The sequence below is a fragment of the Larus michahellis genome, chromosome 2 (genome assembly GCF_964199755.1).
Source record: "Larus michahellis chromosome 2, bLarMic1.1, whole genome shotgun sequence".
NCBI classification, from domain to species: Eukaryota; Metazoa; Chordata; class Aves; order Charadriiformes; family Laridae; genus Larus; species Larus michahellis.
The window spans coordinates 38,206,221-38,227,789 of record NC_133897.1 but is presented as its reverse complement, the minus strand read 5'-3'; the positions used below and the strand labels follow the sequence as shown (position 1 = coordinate 38,227,789).

General features: G+C 40.1%; 1 protein-coding gene across 1 annotated transcript in view; it reads left to right on the top strand.

The window, feature by feature from the left end:
* JAZF1 (JAZF zinc finger 1) overlaps positions 1–21,569 on the top strand; it is a 199,354-nt gene that overhangs the window by 96,264 nt on the left and 81,521 nt on the right. The window contains exon 2 of the mRNA XM_074574921.1: positions 13,601–13,673. Coding sequence (XP_074431022.1) covers positions 13,601–13,673 — 73 coding nt within the window. The remainder of the gene's footprint in view (positions 1–13,600; positions 13,674–21,569) is intronic.

The window sequence follows — 21,569 nt, the reverse complement described above, 5'->3', positions numbered from 1 at the left end:
AATGTTTTAATGGTACTGAATGGCGATAAAGGCCGAGGCTGCTGCACACTCCTCTGCTGTGAAGGTGAACTGGCGTACCTGCGGTGTTCGTTGGGGAAGCCATTTTGTGTGGCCTGCAGTGGCAGAGCTGGGGCCTTGACGTGGTACTTGCAGTGCTCCGTGTTTCCCTGGCAGGTTGTCACCCTCAGGTTTCCTCTCAGCCGCTTGCCCTGACTGACTGCTCTGTCCTCCCCTGAGGGGGGCAGATTTTATTATTATCATTACTGTTATAAAATATGGTACTTCCCCTACCATCCTTCCCGTCACCACTGGTGTAGAGCACCTGAGGGGCTATGTGCCCACCACAAATGACAGGGGAAACACGGCGGCTGCCACCGGTGTTTTGTGAGGAGAAAACTCGGACGGTGAGAAAGGCCTCGAACACCGCTGCTGTTGGCGGGCAGGTGAAATAACGCCTGTCAAACGACGGCAGCCGCCGGCGGCTGCCAGACCTCAGTGGCGCACGGGAAGGGAAATGGCGGCGGGCGGGCGAGCGGCGCCGGCGGCCCGGGCCACGCTTTCAGCGCCGCCATGAGGGGGCGCGGCGGGCCTGGCTCTCCTCAGCGGAGCCGGGCGGGCGGCGCCGGCGGCCGGACGGCGCTTCTCGGTCTCTGCGGGCTGCTCGCCCCTGCGTGGAAGCGCGTGGGAGGTTTGCAAAGGCTGCGGTAAATCCGGTGCAAACCGATCGCCGTCCCTTTAACGACCCGCTACCGGTGGTATGTCATCTCACACCGGAGCTGAATGTCTCGTTTCTCTCCCGTCCTTTGCTAAGGGCTCGTACGAGGCGGTTTTTTGCCACTTGTGTCTCCCCGTGAAGGAGTGTCTGCTGCTGCCCGTTGTGAGAAGGTTGGTCGGTTTAAAAGCGACTTTGTCTCCGTGGGTTGGAGCTCTGCTCCCCTTCTGTTCCTGCCCCTGCTGGTGGCACACACCAGGGTGCCTCAGCCTGTGGAAATCTCCAGTGGCCTTAATGGTAAGAAGAGTCACTTGGCTCTGCTGAAAACCCACAGTTTTTTCACGAAAGGAGACTGGCCCAGCCTTCCCCAGGCCAGAAAATGTCTCCTCTCATCCCTCCACAAGCTTCAATTCATGAGTGGTTGGGTGAGGGTAAGACCTCATTTTTATCTTCATGTTGTATCGGTTCAGACCGTTGTGCTGAGATGGCAAATTACAGCATCCAGTTTCAGTCAAGCTGTGAGACATCGCCTCTTCTCTGCTCTGCAAACTCTTGCCCCATAGGAGCTGGACCGAGGTGGGCAGATGTCAGTCAGTGGAGGGCACCAGGCCACTTAACACACTTGGCTTCCACTGGGTGGAGATCATAGAATCATAGAATGGTTTGGATTGGAAAGGACCTTAAAGATCATCTTTTTCCAACCCCTCTGCCATGGACGGGGGGGACACCTTCCACTAACTACACCAGGTGGCTCAAAGCCCCATCCAGTCTGGTCTTGAACAATTCGAGGGATGGGGCATCCACAACTTCTCTGGGAGATACTGGAACTGAGGTGGTAACTTTAGTTAAGTGAAATAATCTGTTCTACCTTATTAGTTCTCAAGAGAAGGAAATTTGAAGAGCAGGTGTCAAAGGTATAAAAGTGCAGAGGATCTGCTCCACCATTAACACTTAAGGGCAAACAAAATGGTCTTGTTGCTCAAGGCTTATGGTTACTTTAAGAATTACTTCAAGCACTTAAAGAATTTCTAACATACCAGTCCTTGTTATCCCAGTGATTGAATATTAGACTTTAAAAAGGTGCTATAGAAGAGATGCAATAAACCTAAATAAAAGTAGTTGTCAGTTTGTTTTCAGAGTAGTAGATGTTTTGCCTAGCAATAGTGCACCTAATATTTTCAGTGACAACGTCTTCCTCTTAGAGAGAGAGAAACCCTGCAAGAAATGTACTCTTACATGATGCGTGTGTGTTTCTTGTTCGCCATGGGGTAGGCTTATTGCTGGATGTTTCACGCATAGCACCGGTGACAACAGTGGTGAAGTTGTTCATAGTCTTGGATAAGGCACACTGGTGGTGAAATTATTTCCAATGAAATAAAATTGTGTAAGACACAGTATGTCCAAATGAAATTTGGAAAAGACATTGCAGGAAATAAAGGTTATATGAGCACCTGGCATTCTTACACAGTCGGTTCCCATCCTTGCTCCATCAGCCTCTGGCTCCACCAGCCATGGTTGCCATCTTCTGGAGGGGGCTTCTCTTGAGTAACGCTAGGTAATGATGCCACTTCCCTCTTCCTTACAAGAAATTGGCCTAGTTTTATGCACTCCCTGTTCCTGTCAGCACGAAGTGAAGATTAGGAATCTAACCTGCCTCCTACAAGACTGTGCAAAGTAGTAGCCCAGAAGTTAAGCTTCTTACAGCAATTTTAGTGACTCAGGGGAAAAAAATGTATTGTTTCCTTCTAATACAACCCTCCCTCAAGAAATAAACCAAAAAACCCTACAACCACTGTTCGCAGAGGAGTGAAGACACAGTAAATAACTTACAGTAAAAATCTTTCCTTTTTGATTGCTGGTAAAGATGAAGAGGTTTAATTTGTGAAATACTAGCTGTGCTGCCTATAGTGGTTCATTTTAGTGCTTTCAGCCAAAATTAGAAGTGGCCCGTTTTCAATGACACTTGAAAATTTAGTGCTATGTTGATAGTCTGAAATGGAGATCTTCTGACATTGCAGATGAAATATGTGCCACTGAAGTTCAATTGTGGTTTAGCTGGCCATGGAGTTGGGATATAATCATATTATTTTAACTCCTGGAGATCATTACTACTTTGGGAAATAAAACCCCCAAGCATCAGAACTGTCAAGATATATATTTTGAACTTTTATTTAAAGTAATACTAGGTTTTATTTATTTTGGAATGTTTAGCCAGGTTTTCATTATTAAAACTAGATGAGAACAAGGGTTTGAGTATTTGAGTAATAATAATAAAAAGGCAAAATACAAGCCTATAAATTTTCAATTTTTTTTAATAGGAAAACTAGCTGTTTTGAAATAACTGCTTGTTTTATGCAAAACTGTTTATCCTAGAATATGGATTTAAGCATGTACTCATCTCACATGCTTGATTTGAAAAAGCACAGACTTGTGGTTTATGTAAAGGTGGCTCTTCTACTACTAGTTAACCAGATTTTGCCCAAAAAAGGCCAAACCTCCCAATGGATTTGCCCAGGCCAGGCCTGGGTTCTCATAGAAACCCACTAATCTCAGCCCTCAATCAGTCCATTGCCAACTCAAGAAATTATTTCCTCATAATTTTGGCAAAATGCTGAATGCAAGATGAATGCTCCTCACTTTTCTTTTTTGTCAGCTTCCAAATGTAATGGGTAATGATGTGTATGACCTTAGAGAGGGGAGAAAAGTGTGAATTTTGGAAACACGTTTTTTTGAATGAACACCTAGAAAAACTGCGTGCAGGACTGGGTCTGCATTGGAAAGCGCCCTCCAGCCTTTTTCCTCCTTCTCTCCAGTCTGTCAGCACAGGGAATGAAAAACACTTTCCCCGACAGGCATCCCCATACCCACTTGCCCATGGGGGCTCACAGCTATGCTGGCAGGGTGTTTTTATTGGCCTCCTGTGTCATCTGGGGAGGTGATACAACTATGTCAACAAGAGAAGCCCTTTTGATGTGCCCTTGCTGTGTCCCCGTTAGAGGATTCTGCCAACATAGCTGTGGTGTTGCCACTCATGCAGAGGGCACCAAGTGCAGTCAGGACCTACAAAAGTGATTAAGAAGAGCATCGTGCTGGTGTGTGTGTTTGAGGAGGGTGCTGCATGCCATAAATGTAATTTTATTATTGTTGCAGTATAGAATAATATCCCTAAATCTTGGACTTCTTTTAATTACTTTTAGGGACCTTCTCCAGCTCAGGTGAGTTAAAGGTGAGTGCCTTTCCACAGTACATGAGTTTTTAAAACTCAGGCGAAAGAAACATCATAGTGTGGTGAGGAATAAAAATACTCATTTCATTATTGAAATGGGATCATTTTAGAGATTAGTAATATATGTTATGTCCTGTGTGCTTGACTGTTAAGTGTGAATAGACCTTTTATTTTAACACTCTCCAGTGGCACCTCATCAGATTATTTGACTTGAATTAAATGTTGGGAAATTCTGTGAAAATGGCATTCTAATTTTTCTCTATTTCAAGCTTCATTAAGTATATTTGCACTTAGAAGTTGCAAGCAAGATGTTAACATTTCAAATGCTTAAAAATTGAATACATCTCACAATTTAAGAAGTAAAATGAAGTAGCAGCAGACTTCTTTTTTTTTCCTTCTCTATAGGACCTTTCCAGCACTTTGCTGATCTCCTGTTGATTTGATTAATGAATATCCTACCTATTAAAAGTAACCATTCATTATTGTGTTTGGTTGCAGCAATAATTGTGTGTTTCAAATAAAAACTAATTAACATAATAAGTGGAAAAGCATCACAGCACATGAATTGTGCTTGCAGTTCACTACACCTGAAAGATCATGAAACGCCTTTTCTGACATCTGTAGCTCTGCAGCTAGTTACCAGCAATTACATTCCATTTGAATAGAAATTAAGTATCTGATTTACAGCCTTACTTTTTATATTCTGAGACATGAGCTACAGAGAATATTATGAGGATGTCTGCAATCACGGTGCAGAGTACTATTCTCTTAATGAATTGGGGTTATACCCTCCTACACAGCTCCGTGCTTCATAGTTGCTGCTGGAGTTTTGTTTGGGTTTTTGGAGGAGGGGGCACATGGGAGTTGGCTTAAAAACTGGTTGATCAGGTGCCATCCCTTTTGTCAGAGGTAACCGCAGGCTGTAGGTGGTAGCCTGTTGTTTAGCTGTGCCAGAGGTCTGAGGAGGCACATGTGGACCGGTCTGTATGTCTATAATCAGCCCAGCTTCTAATGGGACCAGGAAGGGCCACAGCTTGGATTTCTCTGCTGAGAGAGGATGCTAGTTGTGCTCCAGTGCTGGAGAGAGGGGGTTTGGGTGCAGGATGGTACGCAGAGAGCGTACACACCATGTAAGGACAGAGAGCTGTCCCTCACAGGCTGCATGTGACCTCCAAGCTTCCCACTGAGCATGCTTACAGTATATAATCCTTTTTTTTTTTTTAATATCTTTTAAATAAATAATTTCTTAAATTCTGCACTTGTTTTACAGTACTGTAAATTCATGTAAAGAAAGAAAGCAACTCTTAGGGCAACCTTAGGTGAGTTCTGGTCAACCAGATTGCCCCGCTGAGGAACAAAGGACCACCAGATCAGTTGCTTGGATCTGTCCGCTACCTCGTGTTTATCGTAGCACATTTGGTGCTGTCCAAACTCAGTTGATGCAAATTATTTTAGGGACAGAGGATGGAAAGTTCTTTTAATTTCTTGCCAGGGAAAACTCTTCTTAAGGCAGTAGATTGTCTGTAATAAGGACCACAAGAGTAGCAAAGTAATATATTTTCAAACGAACAGATGAAGGCATGACTAAGTTGATCAAGTGTTTGGGTAGAGAACTTCTGTCCTGTTCTTATTTGTGTGTTGTGTTATTTATATGTAATATATGGCACAGGAAAGTTATGCACGCTCTCATTTTTCACTCTAATTGCCTATTTGAAGACAGCATGACAGATCCAAAGGTTGCTTTCAACAACTGAGGAGCACTGTGGTCACTTACTAGTGTGCAATAATTAACTTAATTGCAGAAATTAGAGCACGTTAAAGATTCAGAATCCGTGATTCGACTTCATGCATTCTTTCTCTTTTCTGTTGTCCATATCTGAAATATGTTTTTCTTACGTATGGTTATATCATAATATTTTTTTTAAATGAAAGGTACTTTTCAGAAGATTTGCAAATCCTTTTGTTTACATTTACTTGGCTATTTGATTTTTAAATTAAAAACTGAAAATGTCAAATGATCTGCTCAGTTGTGTTGCTGAGCCACCATTTTAACCTGAATTCCTTTTAGTAATTATGCATTAAATTAGCACATGTGAAGCTGTAATCAGAACCCTTTTTGACTGGGCAATGGGAGGTAAGAGATGGCCTTTACTTCTAAGAGTTCACAGTCTGAATTAAATAGTGGCAGCTTGCAAGGATGAAACAGGATTGCTCAGTAATGGTGTTATATAAAAATGTTCTACTCTTCTGTTTGTTTATATGAAAAATGTTCTACTCTGCTGTAAGACCAAAGCACAGATTTCTTTCTGTGTAGGTTATCTGAAGTAGCATATATGACCTTATCACCCAGCAAGATACTGTTTCTTGTACGACAAAGCTCTGAGTTCTTGTGTCTCACGGAATTTGTCTTATAAAATGGGGTTTCACGTGTGTTGGTCTGCAGCAGTGAATTGATGCTGTTGGTTGTGGTGTTATTGGAGGTTTTCGTGCTTTAATTTTCAGCAGGCTACTTTCAAAATTCTGTGCCCCCCATTTTTATATGGTCCCTCTTGCAGTGACGTTCTCTGTCTGCTTCTTACAGGTTCCGCAGTCGTAACACATAGTGAAGGTAAAATGCTGGAGTAGTATCCCTATGATCAGGGTGCATTTCCTATGAAGACCCAGTTTTTACAAATTCTCATTTTCTTCTAGAACTTTAATGAAGACTGCCTCACTTCCCTGTGAAGGGCACCTCTGTGAAGAGACTAGTGTGTGCTAAAGCAGGGTGTTAAGTCAGCAGATTCTGCTTTCTGTGCCTTCCAGCTGCCTGCGTGTGCATTCCCAATATGTACTTGTTGGCTTTTTTTCCTGAGGCAGCCTTCATTCAAATAAATCTTCTCTTTGGTATTTCTTTTTGCTAACCACTTGCTTACATGCGTAATATGGAATTTGCAGTTGTTAAATTAATGCTAACTTTTTTGTGCGTGCAAGCTTTAGGAGAGGTCCACAGTAGTTTAAACTTTGGACTGTGACCTATGATGCCTTACCTTGGTTTTGTACTCCTGCACTAACGCAGCAATTATAATCCATCAGTTGCTAGGTGGAAATACACAGGCTCGGTTTGACCAGCAGCAGAGTGCCAGTAGAGCACCGTCAGCCTGATAGAGCTGTCTCCCAGCGGGCCAGAAAGACTGCAGTTTCATGACCTTCGTGTTGTATTTGTGTAGGCTGTGTCTTTCAGGATTTTTTTTTGCATGGCTTCGTGCACTTACGAGCAAGTTGATGCGGGGGAAATAAACTGTTTGCAGCTAACTGAGAAATTTCTGCAAGTCTGGCATAGACCAAACAGGGAGAATTTCGTACAAAAAATATCCTGAAGCCTGTGGAGTTCACTGAAACTGGGAAAACTGAAATAAAGACAGTGTTTTCTTGTTTGTACTTGTCTGAATGTAGCTTGCTTAGTCATCTATTTAATGAGAGCTTAATCTGGAAATGTGAAAGAGTTTGGTAAGTAATCTGTTTCACACATTTCAGTAAACCCACTTCTGTGGCATTTAATACCATGAACTTGGAAAGAATTTAAACTTGTTTGTAAATATTAAGGTGTTCTTCCAGTCAAGTAGGTTTAAAACTCTTGCAGAATCATGGTACTTATCCTCCAGTGTTCTGTCTTTGAAGTGTAGAGAGCATCATCTCCTTTTAGGAGATAAGGGAAATTTTTTTTCTATTAAAGATATAATTAGGGGACTGTGTTAGTATCTGTAAAATCATAGTTGTCTGCGATCTTATCCTTTAAATTCATAAGAAGACCTGAATAACACTGCATTTGGAATTGAAACTGTGATATTCATAGTGGCTTCCTTGTAATTGGAGGTTTTGGATGGGGAATGATTTCCAGTAACGTTGAATTTATCTGTTTCTGGCTTTTTAAGCTACATCCATGTTAAGAACAATTGCAGACTTTTGAGGAAGCCAACAGAAATGTTTGCCTTGGCATCATTAGTGAAGCGAGCTAGTTTCAAGGGAAGTGTAGGTTTTAATTAATTAGCTGAGCGGACTTATATCAGCCAGTTTTCAAGGCCAAGTGAAATACAAGACAGGCACTCTGTGAAGCTGGTGGTGGGCGAGTGGAACGTGTGTACGGATGTTCTGACAAAGCCAGTTGTGAATCTGGGGGACCTCTGGCTTGGCAGTTCATTCCACTGTGATCTTGCACAGAAAGGTGAGATCATAAACATCTCCAAGTTACTTGGGAGACAGATCGTAATGCAAGTCCTTGGTCCTTGTAAATATGAAGTTTAGTGCTTTTAAAATCCTTTGCAGGGCCATTATTTTCATGGCATTTGAGGCATTTTGTTGCTCTTTTTGAGATGAAACAGAAACAGAAATAACTCCCTTGGGCTGACAAGGGGAGTTTCTCTTACTGCTTTTGTTGCAACTATTTGGCTTAAGTAATGGCATGGCTGATAGAAGATGTGATTTTCAAACCTAAGTCTTTTTAAGATATGGACACGGACCCTTGCCCCCCACCCCACCCCACACCCCCCCCCACCCCACACTCCCCCCGGGTAATATTTACAACATCAGTGAGTCTGTTGGAGGGTTACAGTTACCAAAAAAATCTTGAAAATCCAGTCACTTCATTTGTATGTGAACAGGGATTCGTAAGTCCTTTAAGTACCTGGACTCTTGTCAATCTTGACCTCAACTTCTGCCTGTTAAGTGGTGGCACAGTGGGGTAAAAGCAGTACTGGCTACTTTGTATTCAAGATCTTGAAGAGTAGTTTAAACTTTACCTCCTTTAGGTCATTATTTTTTCTTCTGAGACTATCTTTACCACTTTGCTAGTGGTAGTGACCTTTCGTAGTCCCTGCAAGAAGAAAGCTTGCAGCTGTAAAATAATGCCACTGAAATTTGTTAGCACTTTTCTGTGTGCCCTTTATAAGGTGAAAAGTTGATTTTTCACAGTGATTTAAATGCAGGAACTTTATGAAAGTGAAGTTCTCATGTGAAGTTGCTTATGATAACTTTCTTGTATCTTCTAGGGCAAAACTTGTTCTAGATATAGTAACGAAGATGTGGCGTGTATTTTTGTGCGGGAATACTGATGTAGAATAAACTTATATAATTGATGACATCTACTTACACAGGATGCATATGTCTTTTTATTATTTGCTCTTTTTAAAATACTTCACCAGGTTAGGATTTTGCGGTTTTTTTCAAGCTGTGAGTTATTTCTGTGTAGAGTGAGGAGACTTAATAATCATAGCTTGGTTCAGTAGTCAGGGGTTCATTTTGTGAGAATATGCTCCACGGAAGATGCGTGGCTTCCTTTGAGTAGTTCAAAGATGGAGCAATTTACAGTCTTAGCCTTAATTATATGCTCATGCTACTTATCTGGTTGCCCAGTATGAAACAGTTTGCAGATGTGAGAAATTGAAGGTGTCTAATCCTATGGATGATTAATTGAGTAACTCTCTCTTGTTGGTGTTAGGACCCACACTTTAGTCCTTTAAGAGTCAGGTGGGGGGACCTGTAACAAAACCCTGGCATAGTTTATATGAAATAAAAATTTAATTTTTATAACATGTCATTAATGAAAAAGAAAAAAAACCCCAGGGTTTCCAAGATATTAACACCATAGTAAAATAAGAGAAGATAGCTAAAAAAATCTCACAACATTACAGAAAGTACATAATGCTTTCTCTCTTCCCACTGTGGAATGAAATCAGTGGAATGTAGTGCTTATGAGAAGAGACAAGCAATGAAGACAACTAATGTACAGCGGGTGGCAATTTGTTCTACCAGATTTAAAGTGTTGCTGCAAAACTAATGAAGTAACGAGTCTTTGATAGGCTGTGTTAATTCAAGAAGAGAGGGTAACTAAAGTAATGCTAATCAACCAGTTCCTTTAAAACCTGTACTTGTTCTGATGTGTGTGCTGTCTGGGTATTTTTCTTATGAGAGAGTGAGCTCAGATCAGTCCTAGGTTGTACTGCTTAAATACTTTCCAAGAAAAAGATTTGTCATCTGTGAGTGTTTAATCCATTATAGGTGTCTGTTTGGAAACTGTTTAGGCTACTTTTGGCTGACACACCAGCCTATGCATGTTTGAAGAAACATTGACTAAACATTTTACATTATACAGGGCCATTTTGTGAGACTGACAACAGATTTTTGCCTCCGCTGCTTGTCATCCTCGACTCGGATAGTTGAGTGTTGGCTGATACACAGCGTCCTGGTCAGTGGGGTAACATGCGTTCAGAGGCTGTGGCTTTGGGCAGGGTCTGTTAGAAAACGGTGTTAGTGTCTGTATGAATGTGTTTAGGTGTGAGAGAGCACAGCACTGGAAGACCAGACTGGAAAGTTCAGCATGAGGAAATACTGCTACTTAATCTCACTGTAGCTGTGTTTGCTATCTTTAAAAAAAAAAAAAGGCCAGCTAATCATTCTAAATTTTTTTTTTTTTTTTGGTTTAGCAAGCTTAGGATGGTTGTGGTCTTTCTGTAGTTGTTAACAATAATGTAGATTCACCCTGTGCTCAAAAGCATGCTAACTAACATCAAGAAAGTAAGTCGAGACTGTCAAAATTGGAAGATACAATAAGTGCCAGGAGTCAGGGACCACAGGGAAGAGGGCAGCACAGGGAAAGAATTGTATATAAGTTCAGTCCTGTGGTACAAGACTGAACAAGTGATTATAGGCGTTTCCATGTGATTTTTTTCCTTGTTTGTATGTGGGGACATTTTGAAGGGAAAGGAGTGGGCAGCAAGGGCAGGAGAGAACGACAGTGGAGGCAGGATGAGTAGCAGGAACCAGGGTTAGGAAGGGGCAGGAGAGGGGGAAGGCGCTGGCTGAGGTTGGTCAGAGGATGAGGAAGAGGGAACGGAGGTGGGAAGGAATGGACTGGTGGCATTTTAAGTCAGTGAGAAAAAAGCTGGCAGTGGTGAGCAAAGTGTGCGTGTGCCCTGGATAGCAAGGCTGTGCCGGCTTTTGGTGGGTGCAGTGGGACTGTTGGTATAGTCTTTATGCCCTTCCACTTGGGGAAGGGCTGTGCTGTGGCCATGTGGCTGCTGATACCCGTGGCACAGCTGGCCCAGTCTTTGCTCCTTTCTGATCCTCTCTGAGGGCTGTGCGGTGGCCCCAGCACAAGTTTCTGTGCTTCCTTTTTATCTTATGTTACTATAGCTGGAAAAGAGAAATAATATGTACAGTTCCCGCTACAACGCAGAAGTGAATGTGGCGTTCTCATGACCAGCAACCCAGCAGCTGGTTGCAAGAGGAATAAAAATTGTCAAGCATTTTGAGTGCTAAATTCATACAAGATTTTCTTGACCACCTCCTGGATTATTTTTTGGTGGAATTTGAGCTATACAGCGCAATCGACTTGAAATACATCTGGAGTCTGGTATGTGGAGGGGGAAATAGAGTGAATAGAGACTGTGCAGTGCATTCCTCGTGCGTGAGGCAGCACCTACTGAGAGACAGGACTTGTGCTCCTCCAAAAGATATGGGGCTTTTGGGTTTTGTCTTTGCATTTTCATCTTCAGCTGGTGTTATGGTGAGCTGCTGGCGAGCAGCAGAAAGGTGGTAGACTCTTCATTAGAGCTTTCCCTTGTCCCTCTCCCGCAGATACATGTAGTACTCTGTTGTAAACCAGCCCTAATTTTGTCTACTTCAGTCTAAGAAACTGTTGTTTATAGATGGAGGTTAATCCCATTTAAGAACTGGATTAGTAGAAATGTAGTCATTTAACCACAGATGCCTAAACTTGAGTTGAGGTAGTTCTCAGATAGTCCTGTCTGGGACTAGTGCTCTGCAGGCATTCTGACATTCTGGATCGAGGCAGTTTCGTGGCAGGCCATGCACCGCCGAGGTGTAAAACTAACCGAGTTCACAGTGACAGCAGTTGTATGCTTGGCCTGCTAAATGACTGGGGGTTTTGTAGAAACAAAGGCAAGTAAAAGATCTTTGTGTGTTGCGTGAACCTAATTTTGCCTCAGAGAAGTGAATTATAAAGATGACGCGGAAGATAGCTGGTGCGTTTCTGTCTTTGGTTAGCTCAATATGGAGCACAGCATGATATGCTGGTAATTGATGCATTTCCCCAGGCACCACCAAGATGTGCTCCTTTTAAGGATAACAGGCTTCGGGTTGCTGGTTGGATTGGCACTTGTGCTTTTATTCCTCTTCTCTGAACTTCCTTAAAGGTATTTATCTCTTTAGGGACATATCGATAAATGCATGTTAGCAACTCCTGGAGCCTGAGCTTTGCAGGAGCAGATGTAGGAAGAAAGATTAGAATCTTTGAAGGGGTGGGACAGGGGAATCCCTTCTCACTGAATAAAGACATTATCTGCTTTTGGCAGTGGTGTTACCAATGCACCTACCTTGGGCACAGTCCCCATTCAGTTTAGTTAAAAAGGCAGGGCAGCAGAGAGAGATTTCAAAACAATTGTGTTTTAAAAACAAAACAAAAACCACAAAACCCATCAGAAGCAACTGATCAGGTTAAAAAAACTGTGGCCATCAAGATAATGAGCTTTTAAAGATTAATAATGCTTCAAGTTGTAGGACGAAGCAAGAACAATCGAGAATACAGGTTTTGCTTGAATTTCCTCTCCCTCCTCCCCCCCCCCAACTTAAAGTAGATGCTTCTCACAAGTAAAAGATGGATAGCAGCAGTGCTATGGGGAGACACTTAGTAAAAGCAGTTTGTATTCTTTATAGTTAAATGCAGAAGTTGCACCCAGAATTGCTTTTAAAGTAATGCATAAAATATGTTGTTAATGACTATGTAGTAATCTGCACAGGCATGATGCACATTTTCCATTGTGAACTTTTAAAGACTGCTTATGCCCAGCTCCTAAAGGTACATTTCTAAAATGTCGGGCAAGGCTGTATTTGAAACCTCGATGTAATCCTTTTTTTTTTTTCTTCTTTTTTTGTGTAAGAGAACTACGTAAACTATGGGCATACTCCTTTATTTTTGGTTTCAGAAATTTAAACCAAGACTACTTCTTTGTTAGATAAAACAGAACTTAACTGAAAAGGACAATGAAAACAGTGATTGAAAACATATTCTTTAGTTAGAGTGAATGCACTTGAGGGAATAGGATCATGTTTGCTTCAGGGCGTTTGGTGGGCAATGAATGCTCTGCTTGGCAAGCATTTTGCTTCAAGTGCATTTTTGTCTGACTTTTCTGATTGAGAGCTTCAGAAAATAAGCTGTAGAGAAGGGAGAAAGCAAAACTCAGAGAAGCAGAAGAAAAGTATCAAGTCCCATCTTAAGAGATCTAATCACTCTTGTCACATCTCAAAATGTGTCAACCATATTTAGAAATAGCTACGTCAAAAAAAAAGAAAGCTTGATCATTTTAACACTGTAAATCATGGAAAGCCGTGAAAACTAATATTTATGAGGGGGATTGTGAAAGCTTGTGTGACAGTTGGAAATTACATCACTGTTGATGTTTCAAATTCTTGTGTAAAGTAATGCAATACTGTGTTTATGAATGAATGAACAAATGATTGTGCTGTGCTAAGCATACTCTGTATGGATAAACTGGATTGAGCTATTTTATATCTCTTGTCTTTGTTTATGTTACTTTGCAGTGTATAGTCCCATATGTTTCAATGTAAATATAGAAAACTCAATTCAGTGCGTGTTTTTTTTATTCCAGATACAGACCCACGTGTATTAGAGAAACAAGAACTTCAGCAACCAACCTATGTTGCTTTAAGTTACATTAACAGGTAAGCATGGTTATTTTTCAGGTATAACTGATCGTGCTTTGCACAATATGTGTATATATGCGTATGCCAATGGTATGCTTACGTATGCATTCTGTTTTGTTTCATGCTATATGACGCCATGGTAACACTTGTTTTGGAAAGACAGTTGAATTAAAATTTAACTACATTTTTTATCACTTTTATATAGGGCACAAGTAGCCATTCAGCTGCACTGCTAAAATACTTAGGGGATGAGATTTTAGCCTTTTATGTTCCATCTAAATCTTGTGCAGAACAGGATGATTTGTCTTTGCTTAATTTTCTACTTTCTTGTACTCCCCACAAGTGAGTGTAGAAAGAAATTTTTATTCAATTGAAAGTGAAATTGAACTGATAATAGTCTAATATGTAAGAGATTTTTTTACAGTACTTTGGAAGTTTTTCAACCACAGTGTATATATTTTAAAATCTTGCTTACCAGCCTTATAAAACCTAAAACTTTGAAAAATTTAAGAAATTAAAGCCTTGGCTCTGTAGTTATTGGCTGATGGCAGAACTGAAACCTCCAGAGTACTCCAGCATGGAGGAATGGAAGGGTTGCTCCTGTCTCAGGCTCTGTTATCGTAAAGAGCAGCCTGAGAGCTGTTCCTTATTTTCCTTCTCACCTAAGCATGTTGCAGAATTCAATGGAGGTAGCTCAGATTACTTTTCCTAGTAAGGAGGAGAATGATCCATGGAGCACGCTGAGTGGAAGGGAAAGATGGCAAGGTCTGGTTCAGTTGCAGTGCCCCTTTTTCAGTATGTTTGCCAAATTGTCTTCTAGTACTAAATGAACACTGTAGAGGAAGTGCAATTCCTCATTTAAAACCCTTTTTCCTTTTGCAGTTAGTTGCATTTTGGAAATCCATTTATTGGAAAATATTCTGTATGGGATTATTGGCTTTTATACATGGGACACCAGTTTCCTTTTGTATCTTTGCTGTCAAGACGATGAGATACAAACTCACGAGCCTGGAAAATTAACGCAAAATTTAGTTCAGTATAGACTGAGTTGATTCAGACTCTCACTGGGTTATACATAACACTTTTCTAATTCTACTTCATGTTAAAATTGGGAAAAATACCCCAAACTCAACAAACGTTTTCAAACACAGAATCCACCATTTGTCTTCATATAATATTTGCTGTAGAGAAAGGGTGTTGGGTGGGGGGAGAGGAAGGAGGAGAAGACTTTGAGGTATGAAAATAAGAAGTGGTGTTCACTTGGTAAAATGACTACATTTTCTCCACTGGATGAGACTATGATGATTAAGAATAGCTCGTATTGATATGATTTCCTGCTTGGCAAGTAACTCCTTCTTCCTGGAGACAGTCCTACCCTTTAAAGCATATATTGAAATTAACCATGACCCTTTTTAACACTTACTTCTGTTGATCTCATGTAATATATAAAACTTTTTTCTTTTTTTTTTTTTCAAGATGTAGGCTTGGTGTGTTGTTGTATGTGTTGGTATGTTTCGCTCTTTCCATTATATACTTGGGCTCGTTCTTTTGTTGCTTCTGTGGTTATTTTACTTCATGTGAGGGAGAGGGAAGGTTCTTTTGTAAATTAGGGAAAAGCTGTTTTAAGACCACAGAAAGTGCCACAGGACCTGATTGTCCGACTTGGAATCAGACTACTTTTAAAGTAGTTCTAAAGTGATACATCATCTAAATTTCATTAATTTGGTAACATTTTTAACCTAGCGCTGTGTGACTGAGACAGTTTTAGTTACTACGTATTTATCTAAACTTTCTTCCCTTTCAATTCTGAGAAATAATTCTGCAGAACTGAATTGAGTTGTTCTTACAGTAAAACCCATCTGAATAGACTCTTATTTAAACCAGCTGCTATTTAATTGCTCTTTTAATTGTATTTTAATTTTTTCCAAAGTGCTGATGTCTTTCATTGAACCACCTGCTCTATGCAGCTCAAGCTCTTGAGGGAGCGGCAATATCCATTACACTACGAGACATGCCTTTCTATTTCCCACTACATATGCCAGAGCCGAGCTCTGCTTTGTTGTCCCAGGCTATGAACTCAGATTTTGTAGACTAATACATGTCATAAACATGTTGCATACTGTTAGATATCAAACACCAGATACTGCTGCACTTTTTTTAAACCCATGCTTTTATGGCTTCCAAGTGGAACTGAACTTAGCTTGGTTCCTGCTGTGAGTTCCAGACCTTAAAACAATCTTCCTCTGCAGGTTTGTATATTCAATATGTTCCGTGTGGGCCATACGCTTTTGTGGAGCCTGGGAAAATAGGGACTTCTGATTCTCAGGGACTGTCAGGATTGTATAAGATGTACGCTTAATATATGTTGTGGTAGAAAGATTAAGTGGGTGTGCTTTATGCTCTGCCTATTGCCCTGTTGTATGGTGGCCATTATAAGGTAAACGAAAACAAAACATAAATCTAGGTTGTCTGGTTTGATAGCTGGGAGGATAAAGTTATCAGTAAAGCAGATAGTAGAGACAGCAGAGTACAGGAGGCTTTGTTTCCAACCTGAAACATACTCTTGTTTCCATTTCCCTTCCACCCCTGGTTATTTTCTCAGGCATATTAATATGGCAATATTGTGTGTGCCCTTAAGTTCTGAAACAGCCTTCAGATTGTGAACGTCTGAATCTATAAGGCTCTGTCTCTTTCTCTGCTGGAGATTTACTGCCACTACAGCCTTCAGTAACTACACACAGATGCAGACTCCATAGTGTGTGATCCTCATGTAGACAGATAACGTTCCTTTTAAAACCGGTGGACAAAATATAAATTATAGGTCATAACAGTTTATTATCGCTACATCAAACACTTGCACCAGGCACTGACTGAATTGCCACAAATCCTTTTCTCAAAGTTTAGTGTAGCCTTAATGCACTCCCCAGTACTGATGATTGTTTCCTACTAACTTTCAGTTTGCTTTCTTAGAAGTCAAAATTGGAGTCAGTAAGGCATGCTACTGCCAAAGCAGATGCAGTTCATCTGCTTCCATCCTGTAAATACAGGAGTGCTTTGTCTGCAAGGAGTTCAGTGGTGCTACTACATGAATGGAATGCTGGCTGTCATCTGCCAGGAGTAGTTGCACGGGGGCCAACATCCTCCAGTACTTCAGAGAGGTATTTCCTTTGTATATGGGTCAAGACACCTTTATATTTTGTATTGCATTGACATGCAGTGATTGGCGGCAGTCATTAATATTGCCTATACTACTAGGCAGGTACAGTATTTATAGCCTTAAGTTAATTAGCACAACTATGATTTTTGCTTGGTGTTTATTGGAACCTACATAGTGCTGTTTGTGCTTCTAAGTGTGTTGGTCTGGGACTTTGGCAATGATGGGTCTCAAGTTTGCTGTATTACTGTGGAACGTGAAGCCCTGGTGTTGCAGCATACTGTCAAAGCTTTCAGGCTTGTGCAGTCTAATGGAGAGAGACTCCTCAGTATTTGCGTCTTCTAAGATTTGTTTAATATGGACATTGCTGGTTACCTGTTAGTGATGAAAGCAGCTGTTGTGGGAATAGGTTGTGTGTTTTTTTTTAAACAAAAACAAACATCCCAGTGTTATTAGCACAAGTGAGAAGACAACAAAGGCATACAAATACTTCCTCTGACTAAAAAGGTAATACTAAAAAAATGCTAAAAATAGAAAGCTTTGATTCCAAAACTTAATGAAAAATCCTTTGCAATTAAGTTCTGAAGGATGTATTTCAACTTTGAGATGGTAAGTACTAGAAATAGGAAGAAAGCATAATTTATTGTGGTAAATTCCTTTCACCCTGAAAATGGAAGGTAAGAAGTGCCATAGTAATTTGTATTATTGGAAGCGTATGCTGTAAACAGAACAACTAAATGCACGTATAATACAGTTTCCATAAAATACATGATCCTTAGATACAGATATTCCTTTGATTAAAAAATTTTCATGTTGGTGGGGAAAAAGGGAAATTAGAATGCACCTACAACTGAAACTAAGGTGCCTTAATATAGTTTTTCTACTGCAAATCACATAATAGCTGTATTAGGGAAATGTTGAAAGCATGTTGTAATTAAATACTTTTAATTACATTAATTCTGTGTTACGTTTTAACACTGGTTTTCTATTGATAATTGAGGTCATACAAGAAAGGTTATATCATAAAATACGTTTTAAACATTAATCCTGCAAGCAGTTACAGTGCACTGGGGTGAATGTTTTCCGTGTTTCTTGTGGGCAATCTGTTGAATGAGGCTGTTGAATGTCTATAAGGTTTATTCTTGTGCACATCTCTGAGCCAGTCCTAACATTTTTGTTCCTCCCTCCAGATTTTATTTTTAATGAGCAAGATTTTGCCTCACTGTTACTATTTACAAATTCTTGTAGGCTCCAGGCTTCTCCCCTCCTTTCCTCTTCCTCTCAATGGTTGTTGACTTCTCAAGAACAAATTTCCCTGCTCTGCTTCTTTTTTTAATACCACAAGAAGTAAAATCAATCATTTCTGTGAGCATATGCATTTGTGAAAGGAATTAATTGCATGTAAAGTTCTAACCACTGCAAACTGTCCCTGTGTCTTGTCCAGCTCACTAATTCTGGTTCTACTGCTATTACCTATTTTTTCCAGGAGTAAAATTAACAGCCAACACCATAGGATTTAATGATCATTTGAAAGTTATTTTAAAAGGTGGTAAGTCTTTAGGTAGTGATATATTTAGTAAGCACTATGTTACTAATGCAATATCAAGAAGAATGTTTTGGATTTGGAGGCAGTGCCCTTTGACTACATCTATGTGGTTTCTTAGCAGCGCATCCAAGCCACATGATACTGTCCTTTCTTTCTTTGACCTTAACATTTTTAAGGTCCTGTGCTCAGTGCTGGATAGAAATTTAAAGTGCTTCTTACTCTTTTCTGTACAGGAGGTTCACTCTGCCGTTGACCACTTTCATTCACGTCTGTTCTTTATCACTGGGGATATCTTCCGTTATCTGTTCATTGTGTTTCCTCTGACAGTTGGTTTTGTGTATGCATTTAGTTGTAACAGTTAAAAGTGCTTTCAGTAAGTGTAGGGATTTATGTTAAAGCATACACAGCTTTTGCAGCACATTGCACTTTTTCCTGTGGTTCTGCTATGACATATTTTCCGGGGGTAAGCTATCAGCAGTAGTTAAAAAAGAAGACTGTAGTCTCTCAGAGGTCATACCCAATAACTGGATGTGCCACCAAAAAGCTCTATAGAACATTTTCTCAGCAGCAGTGCAATCCTGTTGTTTCCTTTTTTCTAAGAGCGTGAGCGTTAAGTTGTTTGTATAATGTGTGGAAAACCAAGATTCAGTTCACGCCTCTCTCATCCTTTAGGAGTGTTTTAATCATAAGACTATTGACTAGGTTGGTTTAGGACATCATTTCTCTTCTTGACATTTCTCCTGTTTCCCTCTTGATTTCTGTGTACCGTCATTGGAATGTCTGTTGGGACACAGTTTGGAATCAAGGTTGAAGTCATGAGGCTGGAGAGAAGTAAGTTTGTTTCTCCTTGTTTGCTTTTGTAATGGATGATTTTTCAGAAGGCGTAAGCAAAATGGAACAACTTTGAAACAGTGGGCATCTTCCTTTAAAATAAATATTCACTGCAGCATTCACCTGATAAGCAGAAGATCAGACTTCAAGTCTTTCTAATTCAGGCCTGAGATTTGAACTTTGAAGGTGTACTATTGGTGGTAGATTAATCGAGGCATGCTGCAAATAAATATATAAAAACCCTTAAAAACTTATTTTTAATCTCAAAATAGCTAATTTGACTTTTTGAATGAAAAATCGAAATTAAAAAAAGTAACTAAAAACAATCCTAACTTTTTTCAGTATAGCAAACATTGTCTTAACTTTCATGTAATGATTCAGAAGCAAAAGGGTACAGACAAGAAAGACCTTCCCATTTTATGAATCCTAGTGGAGATCAGTTTTTCTGTACAAGAAAATCAGAGCCAGAGAATCTGATAAACTGTTGCTGTGCCACCTGTTCAGATTTGCTACGTTTTATAGTCCCTAGTGCCACAGTTCTTGCGCTTTGTCTTAAAATTTAACTTTTCCTTCCTATAATATGATACTGTCTTATTTGAATTGAATATCACAGCTCTGTAAGTGCAGCGATTTCCTCAGGCTGTTGATTTGCAGCACATTGAAGGTGCGTGCCGATGCTTCCAGTAGCTGCTGGGTTGAATGCGTGTGACAGAATACAGAAACGAAGGGATCAAAGTAACAAGTCAATTGCTAGATAACATTTTTCTGTCTGAGCTTATTTTTAGGTTTTCAGTGACCAAGTAGATCATGTGTTTTTATTCATATAGCCATATCTTTATGCTCTGCTGTTTGACTTGTTCTGGAGATGGAACAAGACTAACTTCAGATGATAATTCAAACAAGATGTGCAGAAATGAATGTTAGTTGGGGTAAGGGGAATGTCTTTTGGTTTGGAAGGATTTATGCAGTTGGCTTTGTTTTCTCTTTCTCTTTTTATCAGCTTCAAGCTAAGCAAAACTGAAGATTTATGTAATGTACAGCTCTTTTATTTCATGTCAGCAGTAAAGATCAAAAAGCAGATCGGCATTTTAAGGAAAAGCCCTAATGCTGTGCCCTGAAATAAAAGTTACATGATGAATTAAAACGTGTAGGACACTGCAAGAACATCTTTTAGTTGTGGGGTTGGTTTTTTGTTTTTGAGAGGTAATTGGCTGTCTTCTGACAATGCTCATATGGAAGACTCAGGGACAGAAAAAATTCCATCTTGTCAATTTCAAGTAAAAGAAGCATTGCTGAGTCAGCATTGTACCTTTAGGGTGTTTCCTATAAACACCTCTGAGTGTAGTTTAGTTAGTAAACACTCAGGCTGTCAGTATAAATCCTCTAGACTTTCGGGATTCATGTCTTTACTGGTATTTCTTCATCTTTGTCAATGTGGCATGCTGAAATTGATGAAGAAATCATCTTGCCTCTCTGGCACTGTTTCTTGTCTGCTTCAATTCCCAGCTTTCTGCATATATTTGCTATTTACCTTTTCACAGGTCACTTCATTTTGGGGAGAGGAGGAAGAAATTCTTCAGTTTCCCTTGCTTTAAGGAGGAGGACATTTCTGTGATGTTTAAATTTGATCGTAAGCAGTAGTAGTGCTTTCAGAAGGACTGTATGTTAGCTGTATGAAAAAACTGTATTCAGATATTACATTGTCAGCTATGTGGGGTAACAGCTCTCTCAGTATCTATTTCTGTGTATGACAGCACAATGAGGCTCTTATTCTTATTGGACTCTGGTAATAACGTACGTTCATTCTTTATATTACAGTAATTTAACATACTCACAAAGCTATTTGAAAAACGTGCTAATGTGCCAGTTTCATATCCTCTGCAGAAATAAGAATTTGTGGAAATTCTATTAATGCTTTGATTTCAGAGTGAAGGTTGGGCAAACATTTTACATTTATGCATTTGTTTTCTTTCAAGTACAATCTGAGAGAAAATGGCTGAAAACAGTGGCTGCCTTTCCTGTCTTTACCACTCACAGAAATGGCTGCTGTATACAGCCAGTTACCTCCTATCCCAATATGCTTTTTTTTTCTTTAAATCACGATCAACAACAGCAACAAAACGTTACATACACAAGAGAAAATTACAGGCGGAGTAGATAGCTTTTTAGGAAAGGTCCTTGCTGTCCAGTGTTTTGCTAAAAGCTTGATGTGACTGTTTGATGCTACATGTCATGACTTGCAGATTGGCAAACTTACCATCCCTGGAATCCCAAGGCGGTTCAGACCAGCTGCTGATAATATTGACTGTGGCCCGATTTTTTTAAAATCTAAAGTTTATTTATCACTGATCTTTTGTACAAGAGTATTGTGCTGCTTTTTCTA